We start from the raw sequence: 16,804 nt of genomic DNA, 5'->3' as shown, positions 1-16,804 counted from the left end.
TTCGTTTTGGCAATTGGCACCATGTTTGATTCACTTCTTTGGGCCTCATTCTCTTAATTCTTGCTCATTCTAGACAAGAATGAATAACATTAGAGTGTTTGGTTACAAAAGTCTTGCCAAGGGCCACATCATTTTTAGAATGAAAAATCAACTTCATAGCACAAATATTGAGTAGCTTGCAGCATGAAAAATAATCATGCCCCATCTTGCTCATTTCATTCTTTGAGGAAACTCTGCCTACAAAATTGTTGCCATAAATGTTAAATTTTGCAAAAGTACTTTTACATGAAAGCACTTTTATGAAAGTACTTTTTTTGGAAGTGCTTTTACAAAAGTACTTATATAAAAGCACTTTTGCGAAAGTACTTTTCAAAAGCACTTTTACGAAACCATTTTATAAAAGTACTTTACTAACACTTTTATGAAAGTACTTGTATAAAAACACTTTTATGAAAGCACTTTTATAAAAGGACTTTTACAAAAGCACTTTTATGGAAATACTTTTACGGAAGCACTTTTATGGAAGTACTTTTACAAAAACACTTTTAAGAAAGTATTTTTACTTTTGCGAAAGTACTTTTACAAAACATCTATGCCAAGTGGTAAACATTGACTATTGGAGACCTAGGCTAGAAGTTTGTGAATATCGACAGCATTCTTTTTTTTTTTTTTTTGAAGAATGAAAATGAGCAACATAAGGACATTTGTTAGTATGGCAAGAATTCACTTTCAAGAAAAAGTGTTTGGTTCATAGCAATATTTTCTCATTCTGCCTATTTTTACCAATTCTTTTCCATTTTAGAAATTCATCTTGGGTAAGAATGAGAAAGAATGAGCTACAGACAAATTACAAAAAATCCTTCCGCAATAACAAACTAACCTCAACTTCAGCACACATACATATATGCAACCACTCCCATGTATTGCCCCTCGCACCTCTCACTGCCGATAAGAAAAGAATGAAAAATTTTGCACATATTTCTGAAATGACGAGACTGATATAGCAGGGAAGTTGGATGAATAACTGGGCAATGAAGAAACAAGGCCAAACAAGCTCCTGAATATCCTTCTCTACATAATGAACCCTCTCATTCTTGTTTTTCCAGCTCCCCCATTCTCTCTATGATTGCCTGCAAGGTTTAACAATACATTCGATGACTTTATATAATTCCACATTATTCAAAATTATCACTCCAACTTGGAAAATATAATGCTGCCATAGACCCAGGGGTACATAAAGCCTAAAACAAGCTTTTGACTTTGGAGCCATTAAGTCATTGATCAAAAGTGGAAATAAGTTATACTGGCTCTAGTCGCATGGCAATTACATCCCAAGGTTACAGCATGATTTACCCTTCACAAATAATGAAAGTAAATTGTTTTTTTTTTTTTTTTGGATGACTAAAGGTGTTTTCGACAACATGGTTGTTTTTGAAGGCCCCTAACAAACATATATATATATATATATAAATTAATTTAGAGAAATGAAAAGCCTGTATACGTACAAGTGCTGTGTCTAGTCTAGAGGTAAGGAGTCATATCTCTACCCTTTAAGTTTCCTTTTATATTTCTTACAACTGAGCCCAAAACATTTGTTCCCTCTCCACCTCTTACTTTGCTAAAGCATCAGCCTAGCTATTAGCTTCCCTTGGAATCCACTTAACTCTCACCTTCAGATTTCTAGTTAACCATTTTAACTTTTTAACTTCATTACTGTAGCACCATAAAACATCCTCTTTCTTTTGCAGCCACCCTACCACCAATTTTGAATCTCCTTCGATAACCAGCTTCTCCATGTTCATCCCCATTGCCCCATTCAATCCTTCCATCGCATCCAACACTTCAACCTTTAAAGAGTCTCCTGCATCAATCAAGACCCACAAAGCCACAATATTCCCTTCTTCATTCCTGAAAATCCCCTCTCCCCTCCTGATAACCCTGGGTTACCCCTATTTCTACCATCAAAGTCGGAATTAACCTAAATTGTTGCTCTTGCATTATCAAGCAGTACGGATTTTTAGAAGTAAAACAAACAACTCCATACTAGTGAATACTGGAAAAAAGCTTAAATACCTTCTTGCTTGTTTCTTGAAGCTCCCCAGCAAGAATGAATTCATCGAGTATCAAATAAACCTGCCAAAGACATGGAGAAAAATAAACAAAAGAAATTAGCTGATGAAAGAACAAAAAAGTAGACAAATTGTTTACATGTCAGAAAGATGTCAGTAATAGATCCAATATAATTCTTAGTAAAAAGATAAGATATTCCAATTAGAAAAATGTAAAGAATGTCAGCATCCATGTTGCCCAGATGTGGAGAAGACACCACCAGGAAACAAAACATTTTCTTAACTAGATTGAATGAATGGGGAAGCTCATTGTGACCTCATAATGAGAACAGGCAAAATTGATGTGTTCTGATTTCCAAATTGGCATCTTATAGTCCTTTGGGTATGCATGTCCTATATGTTGTAACAAATACAGGCATGTGCCATGAAAGGCAACAAAGTCAAAGGCCCTTGTTTCACCATACAGTGTATATTCACCCAAAATTCTGTTATGGACACACCGACCGGCAGCGCACTACGGCGCAGTCATAGGCAGCAGCACGCGCAGCAGGCCGCACAGCAGCACGCACCGCCTGGCAGCACGCAGCACGCACCGCCCGGCAGCATGCAGCATGCAGCACACACCGCACGGTGGCAGCACCGCGAGATGCGCGCACCGCCCGGCAGCAGCAGTAGGGCGGGGCCCACATGACAGCTCATCAGGGTGGGTCCACACTTATCTTATCACATCAACTCTGCTCACCAACTCACCGTCAACTTCACCATCCCTTATCCCTTATCTTATCTTATCCTTATCTTATCTTAAGTAAGAGTTGTGTTACTATTAGGAGTAGGTAATTAGGAGTTTGAGTTTGACTTGGATTACCCTAGCCTAGCCGAATCCAACAAGGAATTACCTTCTGTAATCTCCTATTTAAGGAGCTACGAATTGAAATAAAGCATTCAGTTTTCCAGTCAAGAAAAGAGTGAGGAGAGTTCGGGTGGTCTCTTGGACAAATCACCCATTCGGTTTCCCACAATAGGGTTCTGCACGCAAGGGAAGGCGCAAGGGAAAGCAAGGCTTTCTCCCCGTGGACTGACCCGTGACAAGATCCTATTCCCGGGCCCATAACAACTTGGTATCATAGCCAAACGTCACGGGCGATATGGAGCAGCTATCATCCAAGGTCAACGAACTGGAACATAGGCCAGCAGAAACCAGCATGGAGGTTCGTGAAGTCAAGGAAGATGTCCGGGAGCTGCGACGCCGCCTGGAAGCATTCCTCTCCAACAAAGAAAGAAGTTCTGAGGGAATCGCCAACACAAACAATCGCCGTCCGGACTGGGTAGAGGCATCCAACGAACAGCAGATCGCTGCCCCTACAGCCGCAATTATTCCCAAGGATCAGCGCACGGAGGATGAAACTGTAAGGTCTCCTCCTTTGGCCGGGGACAATGTCACGAACATTATATTGGTACTTGCAGAATGCGCTCCTTTGTCGAAGATAGGTGGGCTTGCCGATGTTGCTGGGGCTTTACCGAAGGTTTTGGCTCGGCGTGGACATAGAGTTATGGTTGTGGCACCACGGTATGGTAACTATGCAGAAGCCCAAGAAACAGGAGTGCGCAAGAAATATAAGGTGGATGGGCAGGATATGGAGGTAACTTCCTTTCAAGCTTATATTGATGGCATGGATTTTGTGTTCATGGACAACCCTATGTTTCGCAATATTGAGAAAAATATATATGGGGGAGGCCGAGAGGATATTTTAAAACGCATGGTTCTCTTCGGTAAGGCTACTCTTGAGGTTCTCTTCTGTAAGTATACCCGGTGCGTTCCTGTGATCCACAACATAGCACACCGGGGTCGTGGTCCAGTACGCGATTTTCGTTATGTGGATCTTCCACAAAACTACTTCAAACTACATGACCCAGGAGGTGGGGAACACTTCAATGTCCTTGCAGCTGGCCTGAGAGCAGCAGATCGTGTAGTCACTGTAAGCCATGGTTACGCTTGGGAGCTGAAAACTAAAGAAGGTGGCTGGGGTCTGCATCAAATAATAAATGAGTGTGATTGGAAGCTGAAGGGCATCATGAATGGGATTGATTCAAACGAAGGGAACCCACAGTTAGATGTTTACCTGGCATCGGATGGCTACACCAATTACTCTGCGGAGACTCTTCAGACTGGCAAGCCTCAATGCAAAGCAACTCTACAAAGGGAGCTTGGTCTTCCTCTTCAGGAGAATGTTCCTCTGATTGGGTTCATTGGCAGGCTTGACCATCAGAAGGGTGTTGATCTCGTTGCTGAGTCCATTCCTTGGATGGTGGACTAGGATGTGCAACTAGTCATGTTGGGCACTGGGAGACCTGATCGGGAACAGCTCCTCAAACATTTTGAGAGTCAACACCATGACAAAGTCAGGGGTTGGGTTGGTTTCTTTGTGAAAATGGCCCATCGAATAACTGCTGGTGCAGACATCCTACTCATGCCTTCTAGATTTGAGCCATGTGGACTAAACCAGCTTTATGCACTGAGCTACGGGGCAGTCCCTGTTGTTCATGCTGTTGGTGAACTGAGAGATAGTGTGCAGCCGTTTGAACCATTGGCAGAGTTCCAAGCCACGTATCCGGAATTCAAGCTTGAGGACAAGCTCGTTGTCCAGGAGGGGTATGATGTTATGGACACACCGATCGACAGCGCACTGCGGCGCAGTCATAGGCAGTAGCACGCGCAGCAGGTCGCACAACAGCAGGCACCGCCCGGCAGCGCCGCATAGCAGCACGCAGCACGCACCGCACGACAGCAGCACCGCGAGACGTGCGCACCGCCCGACAGCAGCAGTAGGGCGGGGCCCACATGACATCTCATCAGGGTGGGTCCACACTTATCTTACCACATCAGCTCTGCTCACCAACTCGCCGCCAGCTTCACCATCCCTTATCCCTTATCTTATCTTAAGTAAGAGTTGTGTTACTATTAGGAGTAGGTAATTAGGAGTTTGAGTTAGATTACCCTAGCCTAACCGAATCCAACAAGGAATTCCCTTATGTAATCTCCTATTTAAGGAGCTACGAGTTGAAATAAAGCATTCAGTTTTCCAGTCAAGAAAAGAGTGAGGAGAGTTCGGGTGGTCTCTTGGACAAATCACCCATTTGGTTTCCCACAATAGGGTCTGCACGCAAGGGAAGGCGCAAGGGAAAGCAGGGCTTTCTCCCCGTGGACCGACCCGTGACGAGATCCTATTCCCGGGCCCATAACAAAGTCCCAGACTAAGTTGATCGATCTTTTTCTTTGTACTAGTGGAAACAGAGAAACACTTAAAATGTTGTATCTTGTTGTTGTTGTTGTTGTTTCGTTTTCTGTATTTAAATTACTTTATCAATTACAAATGGAAGATACACATGCATGCGTGCAAGCATTCAGCCACATGTGCATGAAATTCAATAGTTTTTTAAGTCCAAGGTCACATTAGAACAAGTTCAGGATGTACTACACTCATTACAGTACTGCATGGTATTTATTGCCTATGCCCTAATTTCTCCAAAGGGTCAAGTTCTATTATTTCAACATTAAGACTTAAAATGCTTACAACCTAGTTTTTTTTTTCCTTGGTGCATACAATCTAGTGATTTAATACTAAGCAAGAAAGCCCCTTCCACTTGAACAGATAAAAGAGAAGCACTCAGTGCAAAGCAACAGGAGTAGCACAAAGCCACAAACCTTGTGAAAATTGAACACCAAATCCAGCTCACACACATTGCTAAAGAAATGGTCCAAGATCTCCACAAACAAATGGATGCACTCCAAGTATGCTAGCTCATTATCTGTGATGTCGACACACATTGAGAAAAACAGTCCAGCATAACGCCTGTAGATGATCTTGTGTGTACGAAACTGCAAGAATAAGATTTACTCAAACTTAATGGTATCTTAGAAGAAATTCAAAAAAAAAATTGTTTGATAGTTAACTGAGGTATTTTTTGCATCGTGTAAAAGTAAGATATTTACAAATGCATCATCATCATCATCTAAATCTTATCCCAACTATATGGGGTAGGCCGCATGAACCCTGTTTCGCCAATCCATTCTATTTAATGCCATATCCATTGTTAAATTATGAGAGCTTAAATCATTTCATGCTACTTCAACCCATGTCCTTTTTGTCTAACCCTAGCCCTTCTATCCCCTTCAAGGCTTCAACTTGTAATAGATCACTTGTTCTTACAAGTGTTGTAAGTGGTCTTCTATGCACTTGACCACACCATCTTGGTATACTTTCTCACATTTTATCACCTATGGGGGGTATTCCTAGACTTTATTTCTGATCATATCCTTCTAGTTTTTTTCAGTCATCCATCTTAGCATATGCAATTTTTCCACACTCATTTTTTTTAGAATATTGTTTTTTGACTGCCCAACATTCTGTGGGTGGCATCCTCCTCAATCTCTCCCTTGTTATGAATTATTGATCCAAGGTAGCAGAAAAGGTCATATTGAGTTATCCCTTAGTTCCAACCTAAGTGTACAAATGTATCGTACATCCCAATATAGGTTGGAATGCTCCACCTATCCCGTTTTACACTAAACTTTACACTTGAGCTCAAAAGAACTGATCCCTTTTCATCCCTTGTTTGGCTAAGGGCTAAAACATCATCCAACCCATTTGCCAACCTTAATGCAAGAAAGATATACTCAAATTCATGATGTCTTAGTTAGCATGGGAAAAAAGAAACCCTTCATGATGTCTTAAGTAAATTCCAACAGGAGCATGAATCAGAACCTTGGTAACATTGTTGAATAAATCATCATCCAAGCCTTATCCCGACCATATGGGGTAGGATACATAAATCCTATTTTGCCATTCTGTTCTGTTTAATTCCATATCCATTACTAAATCGTGAGTGCTTATATATGCTATTACTTTAGAGGCAAATATGGGGCCATCTATTGTAAAAGAGGGAATCCATCAAATGATCAGTGGTAAAAAGGAGACAATTCTAAACAATGTTGCATAGGCATAACCAAAAAAGAACATACGTACATTTTTTTTTTCTGTTAAGTACTATTAAATACACTGTTAGAAAACAACAACAAAATTAAAGAATTCATAATTTGTGTTAGTATAACAATGTACAGTAGTGACTAAATATAGAAAGAGATTCACCACTCTATTCCATTTGTATTACATGAATGCAGATAGGAAATTGATAGGTATGAACACAAATCCACGTTCTTAAGCTAAATAAAACCATGTGAATCAATGTGATTTACAATGTACTAATGACCATGAAACATCAAAAAATAGCGAAAATTATTTTTTGGAAATAGTGAACCAACATGGGATCATATTTTCCATCAAGTAATAATGTAGGTGTTGCAATCTGCAAACAAAGGTACTTGTTTTAGCATCATCAGGGAAGAATTTAACAAAATGTAGCTCCTAAGGATTGCATTATTTGGAGATAAAATAACCAACACAGAACCTACCCAGTTGGTGAACTTTCACTCAATCAACTACATTTTTTCCTATAAAAATTTTGGTATGATAAAATAAAACTAAATAAATAAAATACTAAATTAACAATTCACAATATAACTTCATAAGAAGATACAAAAGCTGGAACCTAAACATTATAGGCATCACATCTTAATCCAAGAATTGTCAATGGATTACTGGATTTAGTGCAGAGTTTCTAGCAGATTCACACAAGTTTTTATTGTTTATTTCTAATTACACACTAATTCATCTGGCACAATAATTCCAGGTCACTGCTCTAGTCAAACGAAAAATCACAGGATTGTTATTAATTATTCTTTAAAAAGAAAAAAAAAAAGATGAAAAAAGTGCATACCTCCACAAAATTGGTAAATTTTGGATCCCTATTGACAACCAGCCGATGGACCTGAAAAGGAATCAAACACGGACCCCTGAATAGTTTTAGTAACTTCTTTTCGTATCAATGAAGACTTCAGAAAGAATTAGAAGGAAAAAGTCAACCAAAATGGTTAATGAACAATCAATACAATCCTACCTCGTACTCGACTTTGTGCTTCTCAGATTCCTCAAGAGGAACATAATACTTGGCAAGACGGGTCTTGCCCTGCCTGTTCTGGAGCAATATAAATCGGATCTGTCATTAAAGAGAAACAGAGCAGAATTTGAGACCTTTAAAAGCTTCTGAAAATCCCCTCCACAACCAAAAAGAACGGAATCGGGATTACCATTTCTGAGAAACAGACGGAAAAGGCAAAAACAACAACAGATGCCTGCAGCCTGCAGCGGACGAAGATCTAGGGCACGGAAGAAGAGCAAAGTTGACTATGGTTCTTATTTTGTTTGGTTTGGTCTCCTCTGTCAACGAAAACTCGTCACGCGCCTGCGCCTGACTATGGTCCGGAAAATCAATGTTGGCATGGATCGAATCATCGAATGGTTCTCTGATCAAGATATCAAGTCAATGCATTTACGGTCCAGAACCTCGGCTGGTGCATCCAACGGTTGATTTTAGTTTCAACAAGTTCCCTTCATGTTTCGGTTGAGTACATGTAAACCGAAGGAAAACGAATTTTCCCGAAAACGGCTGTTTTGTGGTGTTTGGTTGTAAATAAATTATAAAATGGGTGTGGCAATAAACAATTCCCCCTCCCCCCCCGCCCCCCGCGTTTGGATGCATGTAAAACAGAGGAAAATTAAATCATATACCTAATTTTTCTGTTATTTCACACAACTTGGAAAATAAATCTGACGCTGAAAAAATTAACAGCCGAGCTGAAAATTTGACTTCATGGTAAGGCCTGTTCGTTTGCTTTAAATCTGACATCTGAAAGTGTAATAATTACATTAAGAGATATATTAGTACTGGTGAATTTTTTTTTCTCTTAATTCTAAATGTAGAGAATGTTGCTCTTAATTATGAAAATGATCAAATATCCATTTTGCCCCCATATATGAGAGGTTTTGTTTGTCTTTTTGGAAGTATCATTGGAAAACAAAAAAGTTGTATGATTGAACTTTTAAGAAATAAGAGATAAGAATAAACGAATAACCAATTTTCTCTTAAAGTTAAAAGATTACTCTTAAGAGATAAGAGTTAAGAGGAAACGAACAAACCCTTAGTAATTTCTTTAGAGCCACTCAGTCTATACAACTCAATCAATGTTGAAACCCTCCCAAATGGGTCAAAAGTCATTCTATTATACCAACAAAGAGTATACAATTCCACAAATTTAGTATTGTGTCCTAAGTGGAGGGGCACCAAATGGCCATCTTGTCAAATGGATCATGGGCCATGGTGGGATCCAGTCTCATGGTGAGAAGTACGGTGTTAGATTTAGCATGTGTTTGATTCCGTTTATGTTTATTGAATAAATGTTTGTACTTTATTTGCTGGTAAAACCGAAAAATGCAATAGTTGCAACCGTTTATGACAAATAGGCGCCACTTCAGTGTAATAGTGAATAAACGCTTGGCCGATTGTGGAAACTTCAAAATATAACTTCTACAAACGGTTGGCATGCACATAAACCAAAATTTACTTTTTACATTTTCAATGTATGCAGCAGAGCAAGAGAGAGAAAACGATGAGATGGCACGCCTATGTGGCACCACCAATAAACGTAAACGGAACCAAACACCCTCTTAGTTGGTAGAGGGTTGGAATGTGTTTTGTTGGTAGAAGATCTCAACTATGCATGACTGGGCCAAGAGAATGGGATTGGCCTGTTAAGCAGATGGGTCGACTCCAAAATATGAAAATAATTTACCTATCAAAAGGACAAACCATTTTATGTTGTTTTCACTCTTAAGTCTAGATAAACCATTGTTTCTTTTCATGCTTTACTAGTTTGATTGAGCCTTCCATCCAATGAATACTGAACACAGTATCCATTGTAATCAATCATCACTCACATGGATCAATAACAACAATGGCCACTGTAATAGTTGCAACTTGCAAGCATTGTAATGGTAAGGAAGGTCTACCTTCATGAATGGCCTTGCTGTTGTTTCCAAACAGTGCAATATGCTAGAACCCATTGGATTCAAATCCACATAACACTCGATTCGCCTTTCTGTACATAATACACGCTCTGGTTGGATAGAAAACCAAATTTCAGAAATGCATTTCTTCTTGGCTTCTATAGGAGCAGCCTGAATTACATACACACTTCTCTTTCATATGTACATATTGAAGTTTCAGTTTGCTACTATAGAGGTGTGTCCTGCTTTAACCCATTTATTGGATTCGAATCCACTTAAATGTGCAACCATGCAATTACAAGATATCAAACTTTGCTGAACATGAACTCATGAATGAACTCACTGCATTATATTTCATTCTGTCTCAGTGGTAATTTATTGATGCTGTGCCTGATCAATTTCCAAAAGAATTTTGCTTGACAAGAAAAAAATGCATGGAAAACAATGAAAAGTAATACTTTATTTAATGACTTAGTTAATATTTGCACCTAGAATTAGTGTCCGTATTTGGAGTTTGAGGCAGCCAAAAGAGCTGCTCCAATTCCAGATCCATCTTTTGAGTGCTCTATGATTACATTCTTTGATATTTCAGACCCTAGAAGCTCTGTGACCGCATCTTGGAGATAGCTTCTATACTGAGGATAGTGCTCATACAAGCCTCCATCCATTGCCACCACTGTCCTTTTCCCAAAGACTACACCTTTGGAATCTTCTTCCATCTTTTGGAGAATGCCCACAATTCCTGCTCCAGCCAACCGCCCACCCCGCTTCACGATGGTGTCACAGACTTCCAAGACAACTTTCCTGGCATTTAAATTCGAAGCCACCTATTTGACAACCATAATATCCCATAATCAGTACATGTCTTAATGTAAGTATGTAGCTAGAGTCATAAAACTGAGGTAACTGTTTAGATTTACCCCAATGGTGTTGTTTAAGATCAATCCAACTGCTTCTAAATCATCAGAGCTGTCTTGTTGCATGGCACAAAGGTCGGGAGTCCTATATAGCAACATCAGTAAAATAGAGAGTTGGTGTAAGGAGGAACTTTGGCAATTCAACAGAGAATTAACCATAAGGAGAATAAGAAATTGTCACATAGTGGTTTTCATGCTTATATAATTTGGAGGTTCTTTTTTATTTGTTAAAATGTAAAAGAGTTGAAAATAAGATTTTATGGTCTTTTACTCCTTTTACATCAAAATAAACACACCTTAAAGGAATTTATAAAATTCAATGAGGACTTTATTATTATTTATTTATTTTTTAAACTCTGCGATTTAAACATGAAAACATGTTTCTGGTGTGGAAGGTTATCAACAAAAAATCAGGAAATATAAGAAGCAGCATTTTATAAAAAGTAGAGGAAATTTTAGCTTAAAGACTGGTGACCATGGATAGACAGCCTGCCATACTTTGTTATTGCGAAGGAAAAATAAAACATTTCCTTCTTAAGTTTTCTTTTGGTTTCTAAATCTACCACCAAAAACATATAATTGAATTTAAAATCCTAAGTTGTTGGCATTTTCATCAAATCAGATAATAGAACCATGTGGAGAGTAATGTATTTGATAAGCTCATAATGAATAAAACTAGTCGCCACTCCATTTTCTTCTTATATGGGTGGCTGTAATTGTTTAGCATCAGTCCCTTGGGCCCTGCCTTGACCTAATTCTCAAATAGACTTTGAAAGGACAGTGTGTCCTCTAAACTCATATCACTGTACACCAAAAAAATGACTTGCCCAATATAGAAGCAGAGAAAAGAAAAAGGAAATAAAGAAACAACTTGCAATAAATCCCTAACAAACTTTTTCATTTTGGATTGTTAGGAATTCTTTATATTAATCCGTTACCTCATTTCGCCTATATGAATGTAGTTAGTCAATTCTTGATCAATCTTTAAACAGGGTACATAAATTTGTGAAGAGTCTCCCAGTGTAGAAAATGAAACAAAACAAGTAAATAAAATATAGAAAAAATAGCATGAACCTTTGTATCCTTTTTTTAACTTTATGGTTAATAAATTCTTGATTTAACTTCTAACTATCATTACAGTAATGTCTATTTGATCATTAGTCAATTAAAATTTTATTCTTTACATGTGAAGCAATCTAACTTACCTGCCTCATATCAGGCTAGCATTTCCTGTTCATTCTAATAGAGGGGACCTCTTACATTTTATGTCCATTATTTAAGACCATGTATAAAGCACGTCCCTTCCTGCTTGTGGTATATAAAATATATGGTTCATTGGGAAAACAATTGGATGTGAATGCCACTGCCACATTAGATATGCGAGATATATATACGTTACTAACAATATAATAGAAAATCTAAGAATAATTATTAGTCACTAAAGGTTATTAAGTATGCCTTGTTTTAATTATCAGTTCCACAAAGATAATTATTTTATAGATTATTAATTATTACCTTACCACCTGTTATCTAATAGGGTGACTGTGTGATAGTTTTCCCTAGTAAAGGAAACAAGTCATCCACACAAGAAGTCAATTGTGACACTTGACAATATTATTCTGGTGAAACTGTTACAATGTGTCAAGAACTGGCTCTCTGATTTATGACTTCTCAAGACAAAACCAAGAACAACTTTCTTCTACTTGCTACAGCTGAATAATGCTGGTTATTCAAGGCTGACAGACATGCAATAGTGGTTTGCAAGTAACAAGCAACTTGACTCCAGTTGCATTTAATCTTGAGTGACAGAAGTCAACAATATGATACGATTCATCCGGATCCGCTAGATGATAATACTAACAAGTTATCCTCAAATAGAGTGAAATACTTTAGAAACTTACCTCAGTATGAAAGGTTTGGAGAATTTTTCTGGGATAGCATCACCAAATAAATCATCAGCTTTTGCCATCTTGTAAAGAATCCTTCTTACAATTTCACCAAGGTACATACCAGAGATTGTCTTCTCAAATATCTGTATTTTTAAAGAAGTCAAAACCATTAAGGTGGTGTCCTCTAATACGAATGATTTTGTTTTTTAAAACAAAACAACTGCCACATAAATAAAAACAACAAAAACAAAATCATGCACATTGGTGAACAGTCCTTATCTAAATTAGGCAAACTAGGAACATTAAGACTCAGAACATAACTTTTACCTGCTCACCAGGATTAATGCTTGCAGCGTCCATATCTCTGTCAAACTCTGTTAAAGGAAGCCCATTTGAAAATGCTCCCCACTCAGTATTGATAATCTGGGAGAAAATTCATCAAACAAAAGTTGAAGTTGAAAAAATCATTGAATGACCAAACCTCTAAGATGCGATAAACTGATGCTTTATCACAACCAGAACCAAGTAAGGCATGCATCGGGATGATCCAATACCCTTTGATATTATAGCATGACTCAATGGTCATATCAACTCAGTTGAATTGGCATAGTTGTTCCAACTGGGAAATGTTCTAATCCTGGCTATGGACTTCCTTGCAGATATACTGAAGGAAAAAAATTGCATACTCACAGTTCTTCTAGAATTCAGTGTCTGATCTGGCAGCTTTGGAATAGCATCCATCCGTTCCACATAGCATGCATTAGTTCCAGTGCCCAAAATAACAGCAACCATGGCATCATCATCCCAATACCTTGCTCCAGCAAGTGTTCCAACAGTATCATTGACCTGTGTTACAGGAAGTGGAATATATTGGCCTTTCTATGCATGGTTGAGTACTGGCCATTCTACCCAATGCTAACATGGTTAAAACTCACCAGGGCAGAAACTCTCATGTTTAATTCCTGCCTTTCCATAGCTTCATTCAAGCAAGCAACTACATCTTTTCCTGCCTGTCAAAAAAGGGAACCTATCTATCAGTTACATGGCAATAGAAGTTACAGTTCAGGAATATTAATTGAAATTCTAGCCATGAAAGAAAGCTAAAGTGACCTTGGCCACAAACATAATTGCAATTTTTTAGTGGATGACTGTAATCAAAATGGTAGATATAGCATCGTTTGAAATGCTAAGAACTCAATACTTTTGGTGTTTGGCCTCAAAAGGTATCACAGAACATTGCAACAATTAACCTCATGGGAATCCACTAAAACTTCATCAACCATTTGGAGCAGAGTTTCTCATCAAGTTGGCACATAAAATTTAAAATTTATTTTTATTCCCTACACAACTAGTTCATAAATCATGCTTCCTTGTACCCCATTCTTTTTTTTTGGTAAAATTCCTTATATTCCATTCAGAATAACTAATTATTGTGAATTCATAACCCATCAGGGATTTCTGTATTCTACTATAAGCAATGTAGCTAGATTTCTGTATTCTACTATTAAGTATTGGCACCTTTTCAGTTGTAAATAACACTAGGATCTAATTTTTTACTGCTACAAGTCCTCAATTTTCTTGTAATGCTACCATAAACAGATTTACCATGGCACACAATTAATATCAAGTATAACACTAAAAAAGGTTCAGAAAGCCATACTATGGCCCGATTGATTATTCATTTATATACATAACTATAAAGTTAGAATTACCAACAGTTCCAGAGACAGCGAAACCCTTGGTCCACTTGATTAATATGCCGGAATCAATGGATGTTTGTTTCACAGGAAAAGAAAATGTAAAACCAATCTCTCTTTTCCTCCCATGGGGCAGGCAGAATCTCCCACCTTCCTTTTCTACAAATCTCGCCAGCCGAGAGGCAATAAAATCGAACAACTCCTGCAGTTTAAAAAGCAAAATCTGCTAAAGGAAAAGGGAAAAAAGAAATCTGAACATGGAAAACAAGCAGAACAAAATGGCAAAGTACTGACCTCAGAGGTGCCAAACATCAGCTCTTCAGGAATCGATACTTGCTCAAATTCAGTGTCAATAACACGCTCCTCCTTTCCTCCTAATTGCACTCGTAACACCCGGAAGTTTGTACCACCAAGATCCAAAGCGTAAAACAAGCCCTTTTCGTTCCTTTTTTTTAATCCAAATAAAAAAAAAGTCGAAACAACATCACCATCAGATCTCTAACAAGTCGGAAATGCATCTCTCTTGGGTTTAGAGAAAGAAAACAAATTAGATCACTAATTTGTTAGCACTGAGAGCCAAGCTTTATCAAATTCGAATCTACCTCTACCATTTCTTGTCTTTCACAATTTATAAAACAATGTATTTTCTTGATCTTTCTTCGCAGGGAAGTCCTTTTATTCACTAAATTACAAGTATTGCTTGTTTTGTTTTCTATAAATCCTGACTTGCCTATAATCTTGTATTGCAGAGATTAAAATTACAAATCTTCTTTAAGATTCAATCGCAGAATAAGAAAGCAAAGAACTACAAGCACCAATATTAATAAAATTACAGATCTTCTTTCATAATTCAAGGAAAAAGATCCATCATGAAAAACTTAACTCTAAGAGGAGCAGAGAGGAAATAACTTGAACAAGAAAGAATGCACTCCAACAGTCTAACATACCCAGTGGGCAAACTATTAACGTAGCTGAGTATCATCTTAAGATCACTGCCGCCCTCAACGGCAAGCCCAGCTCGCATATCAGCAGCCATGGCGTCTGCAACGTGGCGCAAAACAGGTAGAGGCGTGGCGCAGTTCTTTTGTAGATCGGCAAGGATCGGGGTTACTGAGATGCCGCTAGATCGCAAGGCCATCCTTGGCCGGAGCCTTCCTGTCGGAGAGCGTGTGGGGGAGAAAGACCCCACGATGGTTGAAGTTGCAGCGATCGACATTGTAGCAGGTAGTTACAACCTATGGAAGAGAATGGACAGAGAAGAGAGAAGAGAGAAGAGAAGAGTAAAGAGAAAGTCTTTGAAAGTGACGTTGAAACTGAGAAAAAATTGTAAGGTTCCTCCTCATTTTTCCTCATTAAGGAAAAAGAAGTTAAATTTCAGTTAACGGATTCAGATTTTTACCGGTTTATTTCCCACTTTCTTCTCTCAATTTTTTTTTTTTTTTGAAATTCAGTACCACCGTCAGGACTCTGGAGGGGATTGAGCTTTGAAGTTCGAAACAGGGGACGATTGTGACAGCTCTGTTCTGTTCTTGTAATGTCCGAATCTAACCCAAGAAGGTGGTGGGGACGAGTTGCGCTCTTGATCTCAGCTCGACCTTGTCGCAAGCGGTTATCCTGAGTTTCCAAGGAGGCGACCTCTCTGCCGATTTCGCGGCTGAAGCCCAGAGGAATTGCAATTCAGCGCAAGAAGTATACTCTTATTACGATTTTTCAAGCTTTCTGTGATTCATTTTTTGTTGCGTTGGTACGTGATCTCACTGAAACCTAATGACAAATGTAGAATCACCAAATTGTTGTTTCTAGTTTCTACTTTTTACAGTCAAAAATTCAAAATCTCCTGTAAAAATGAAAAATTAGTTCTACTTTTATGATTTATATCCTATTTCGATAAATTTTTACCAACAACTATTGATTTTTTTTTTTAGAAAAAGCACGATCAAGCTTACCAAAAGAAATCAAGCGCCTGTATAAACTTTGCTAGCCACGATTACAGTCTAGAGATGAGCAGTTCTGTTATTCTTTGTATTTAATGGTAAAAAGAAACATTAATCTGCCAAGTTCTAAGTATATATAAATACTACGAATTAATACATGCATCCCGAAACAGTTGGACGACCCCCAAATGTCACCTAAGTGATGATTTAGAGTCCTACATCGTAGTTCGTCTTCGCTTCGACCTCACGATCTCTCTTTATCGTTGATTTAGCGACCTCGACCATAACTTAGGTCGGCTTGCAGCATCTCGTCCATGGTCGATTTGTAGCACCTCGT

General features: G+C 38.3%; 2 protein-coding genes and 1 pseudogene across 4 annotated transcripts; 1 reads left to right on the top strand and 2 right to left on the bottom strand.

Annotated features, from left to right (window-relative positions):
• Window positions 1-967: 967 nt before the first annotated feature.
• Window positions 968-8,569, bottom strand: LOC104605339 (SNARE-like superfamily protein). Its single transcript, XM_010270066.3, has 6 exons — window positions 8,275-8,569; window positions 8,085-8,183; window positions 7,905-7,955; window positions 5,773-5,946; window positions 2,074-2,133; window positions 968-1,130 (listed from the first exon to the last, which is right to left on the bottom strand). The coding sequence occupies exons 1-6, from the start codon at window positions 8,275-8,277 to the stop codon at window positions 1,089-1,091; spliced, it is 429 nt and encodes a 142-aa protein (XP_010268368.1). The 5' UTR covers window positions 8,278-8,569; the 3' UTR covers window positions 968-1,088.
• Window positions 2,273-4,929, top strand: LOC104591190 (granule-bound starch synthase 2, chloroplastic/amyloplastic pseudogene; annotated as a pseudogene). The gene has a single exon (XR_016076143.1). The product of XR_016076143.1 is annotated as a granule-bound starch synthase 2, chloroplastic/amyloplastic pseudogene (transcript).
• Window positions 8,570-10,460: 1,891 nt separating the features above from the next.
• On the bottom strand, window positions 10,461-16,573 carry HXK3 (hexokinase 3). Of its 2 annotated transcripts, none has more exons than XM_088887425.1 (11): window positions 16,480-16,573; window positions 15,933-16,297; window positions 15,481-15,768; window positions 14,828-14,978; window positions 14,532-14,735; window positions 13,772-13,846; window positions 13,527-13,682; window positions 13,164-13,259; window positions 12,849-12,979; window positions 10,951-11,032; window positions 10,461-10,857 (listed from the first exon to the last, which is right to left on the bottom strand). In XM_088887425.1, exons 3-11 carry the CDS (start codon window positions 15,747-15,749, stop codon window positions 10,525-10,527), a joined length of 1,497 nt encoding a protein of 498 aa, XP_088743551.1. In that variant the 5' UTR covers window positions 15,750-15,768; window positions 15,933-16,297; window positions 16,480-16,573; the 3' UTR covers window positions 10,461-10,524. The 2 variants fall into 2 exon arrangements, with proteins under 2 accessions (XP_088743551.1, XP_010268380.1); XM_010270078.3 differs by having other exon boundaries at window positions 14,553-14,735.
• Window positions 16,574-16,804: the final 231 nt, after the last annotated feature.

This window comes from Nelumbo nucifera, chromosome 5, assembly GCF_055504915.1.
Source record: "Nelumbo nucifera cultivar China Antique chromosome 5, China Antique-T2T, whole genome shotgun sequence".
In the NCBI taxonomy this organism is placed as follows: domain Eukaryota; kingdom Viridiplantae; phylum Streptophyta; class Magnoliopsida; order Proteales; family Nelumbonaceae; genus Nelumbo; species Nelumbo nucifera.
Note: the sequence above shows the minus strand (reverse complement) of the source record. Positions and strands in the feature narration are given on the sequence as shown.